This window comes from Acyrthosiphon pisum, chromosome X, assembly GCF_005508785.2.
Source record: "Acyrthosiphon pisum isolate AL4f chromosome X, pea_aphid_22Mar2018_4r6ur, whole genome shotgun sequence".
Classification (NCBI taxonomy): Eukaryota; Metazoa; Arthropoda; class Insecta; order Hemiptera; family Aphididae; genus Acyrthosiphon; species Acyrthosiphon pisum.
The window spans coordinates 48,586,292-48,589,886 of record NC_042493.1 but is presented as its reverse complement, the minus strand read 5'-3'; the positions used below and the strand labels follow the sequence as shown (position 1 = coordinate 48,589,886).

General features: G+C 34.7%; 1 protein-coding gene across 1 annotated transcript; it reads left to right on the top strand.

Annotated features, from left to right (window-relative positions):
* The first annotated feature begins 395 nt into the window (after positions 1 to 395).
* Positions 396 to 2,403, top strand: LOC107882342. The gene is made up of 2 exons (XM_016800569.1): positions 396 to 531; positions 1,853 to 2,403. The coding sequence occupies exons 1-2, from the start codon at positions 396 to 398 to the stop codon at positions 2,401 to 2,403; spliced, it is 687 nt and encodes a 228-aa protein (XP_016656058.1).
* Positions 2,404 to 3,595: the final 1,192 nt, after the last annotated feature.

The window sequence follows — 3,595 nt, the reverse complement described above, 5'->3', positions numbered from 1 at the left end:
GGACCAGGTGGAAAAACGAGTACTTGCATACTTTACAGGAGAGACCCAAGTGGAATCGTCCCGACAAGAACCTGCAGCTCGACGATCTTGTCATTATCAAAGAACCGACTCCTCCGCTCAAATGGAGTACCGCAAGAGTTATAGAAGTACATCCCGGAGACAACGGCATTGTGCGAGTGGCTAAAGTAAAAACTTCAATCGGTAAAGTTCTTACCCGCCCTGCGGTGAAACTATGCCCAATGCCCCTGAGAGATTGAAGCCGAGTACCTTCAAGGTGGGAGGTATGTTTGGTAGTTACATCTTATCATATTCAGCAGTCAGTATAGTTTATAGTTTCAGTTTACAGTATCCAGGAAAGGTCTTTTGTCTAGTTTCTAGCATTTTACGAAGCAAGTATGGTTGATGTAGAAATGTTAATCGAAGAAATTCGAAAGTTTCCAGTCCTATACGACCAAACCAGCGAAAAATACAGAAATTCGGAGTGTAAAGACAGAGTTTGGAATAATATTTCAACTATATTAGCAGTTAAAGGTAAGTCTACATAATATTTTTACTACATATTTTTATTAAACTTGTTTTCACGTGTTATGTAATATTTGATGTTATCTTATCCATTGTTATTAAGTTTGATAAATCTATTGTACCATTAAATATTAATAAATAGTACATTCTATTAATACATAAGTAAACAATACAGATTTATTTATAAGTCATTGTATTACAGATATCTTTGATAATATGTTTTACTATTACTAATAATCATTGTAAATTCATTTTATGATTATTGTTTTGGTAATAATACAAATTGTTTAATTCATTATTTATATAAGAAACAAATTTTACTTTTTTAAAAACACTGTATTACAAATTAAAAATTAAATACAAATTAAATTGTTAGTGATATCTGTTCTTGCCAGTCTACACTACCTTCTACTGAATTAAAATAATGTTTAAATTGTTTTCGTACAGCAAATGCATTATCAGCAGATCGTCCACGTTGGTGGGGTAACTGATGTAGATTCGGTAACATTTCTGAATTTTCTTGATTCTGAATGTATTGAATACTGCAACCTTAATTTTTTCTAATAAAGTTGTACAAAACACATGGGCCAACACCAAGGTTGTTATGTTTTCAGGATTCCCCTGAAGCCTTCTCGTGAATATCCAAAATTTTTGTTGTAAAATTCCAAAACAATTTTCAGATACCCTCCTCGCCCGGCTCAAACGGTAGATATATATTCTTTTTTCATTCGTCAGGTCTTTTCCTGGATAGGGTCTCACCATGTAAGTTTTCAGTGGAAATGCTTCGTCAGCTACAATAACCATTGGAAGTTCAGTATTAGTTTGGGGGATTTTTTTTTCCCTGGTACATTGAGCTTGCCATTTTGTAATGCTTTTCCTAAGTTCGAATTCATAAAAATACCTCCATCAGAATTTATCCCGTAAGAGCCAACATCTACTATAGTAAAATTGTAACAAGGATCAACTAGGGCAAGAAGCACTATTGAATACGTTTTTTTGTAGTTCCAATAGAGAGATCCCGATAATTTTGGAGCTTGTATTACAACGTGTTTGCCATCTAAAGCACCGATACAGTTCGGAAATTGTCACCTAGCCCAGAAATCAGTAGCTATAGCGTTCCATTTTTCCTGGTTTGGTACTGTCATAATTTTCATAAATAGAACATCTACAATTATTCTGCCGGTATAATGAACAATAGCAGCAACTGTTGACTTTCCTAATCTGTAGTTAAAAGAAATAGTCTTGAAAGTATCTCCAGTAGCAAGAAACCTGAAAAATACATTTTTATCAAGTATTCTTAACATAAAATAACTATTGCTGAATGTTTTAGGTGGAATAGAAGAATGTAAAAAAAAGTGGTCTACTGTCAGAGATCAGTTCCGTAGAACTCTACAAAAAAGGAATACAGCATCTGGACAGGCTGCTATGAATAATCGAAAGTATAAGTATGAAAATATTTTTGAGTTTCTTTTACCACACATTGCAGAACGCGACACATTATCTAACGTTGAAGAGGATCAAAATAATGAAATGGAGTTTACTAATAATGAAACCCCGGAAGAATTCAGTGGACAAACATGTGAGCCACAGAATAACAGAGAGAGTAGCGACAAATCAATAACTGAAATTCAAGATTCTGTGGACGATACTCTCAGATCTACAACAGAAACATTAGCCAAAGTATCTAGTTTATCTGTGAAGAAAATTACATTTAGACCTCTACTCAAACGAAAAATGATTCATGAAGGAAAATCTATAAATTCTCCAGCAAGCCAGCTAATGGAATTTATGTTAGCTGAGAAGGAAGAAGAAAATAAAAAATCGAAAAAAGAAGTCGAATCTACAGTTAAGCATCCAATTGATGCTTTTTTAGTGGCATAGCTCCTACACTTATGGCACTTAATCCTATACTACAAAATCAAGCTAAAAGTGCTATTTTTTCTATAACACAAGAATTTGAGATAAAGCAGCTTAGGTAAAATGAGCAAAATGTACGTATTCCAATTAATCAAAACTATACATATGAACTATATCTAACAGCATCATCATCACAGTTTAACTCAACAACCTCAACACCATATCCATCGCCTCATTCAGTTGCAAGTATGAGTACACAACCATCCGACTTAAGCAGTAGGATTTTTGACCTGGACAGGTTTGAGTAGAACTAACTTTTTAATTAAAATAATACTAAGTAATAAACCATATTACTAAGTAATATGTACGTTTAAGTAAAAAAAAAAAAATTGTAATCAAAATAATACCAAGTAGTAAACAATTTTAAGTAAAATATGTACTCTTGTTTAAGTAAAAAAATCTTTTTTTAAATAAAAACAAACTAATATATAATATACATAATACATATATCTTTATACATATATATAAACTTACCTTAAAAATACAGACAAACGTTGTTTTGGTGTTATTGATAGCCTCCAAAAAGTGTCTTGTTTCTTCAACCTCTCTTCTAGCTCCAATAAAAGATCGTAAAATGTTGATTGAGCCATTCTGAAATACTGATAAAATTTTGTTTCATCATCCATTAGATGAGGTAACAACGTGAAAAATTCTCCCTCAGTGGATCTTGACTTCCATGCATTGTGTATCCACATTTTTTTTCTTTCTTGCATGTTGACTTCTCCATTTCTCGTCTTCTTCTTCTAACGCAAGCGCTATTATTGCTAACTCACTGTTTTTAAAACTTTTAAACATAGTTCTCACGTCCTCCCTGGTCTAAGTAGTGAAACAAACTGAAACAGCTGAAGCTAGTAGGAAAACGGCATGGGGGGCACGGACGAGCTTCGGACAAGGTACAGATATGTGTGCGTTCGTGAACGACAAATCGTGCCTCAAACAACACTCGGCCGACACGCGGATCGGGTACGGTGCGGTTATGTGTATCCTAACCGTAACATCGCCGGCTACAGACCATACCAGCCGACTCTTCAAACGCGGATCCAATGCTGTATTCCCTACTCTTTCCACGAGTTGAGCTCGGTTGGCATCAACGCTTGCTACAAGAGGGCCCACGCCGAACCCCTGTTCGCAATCGAAACAGTATCAGGGAGTATAC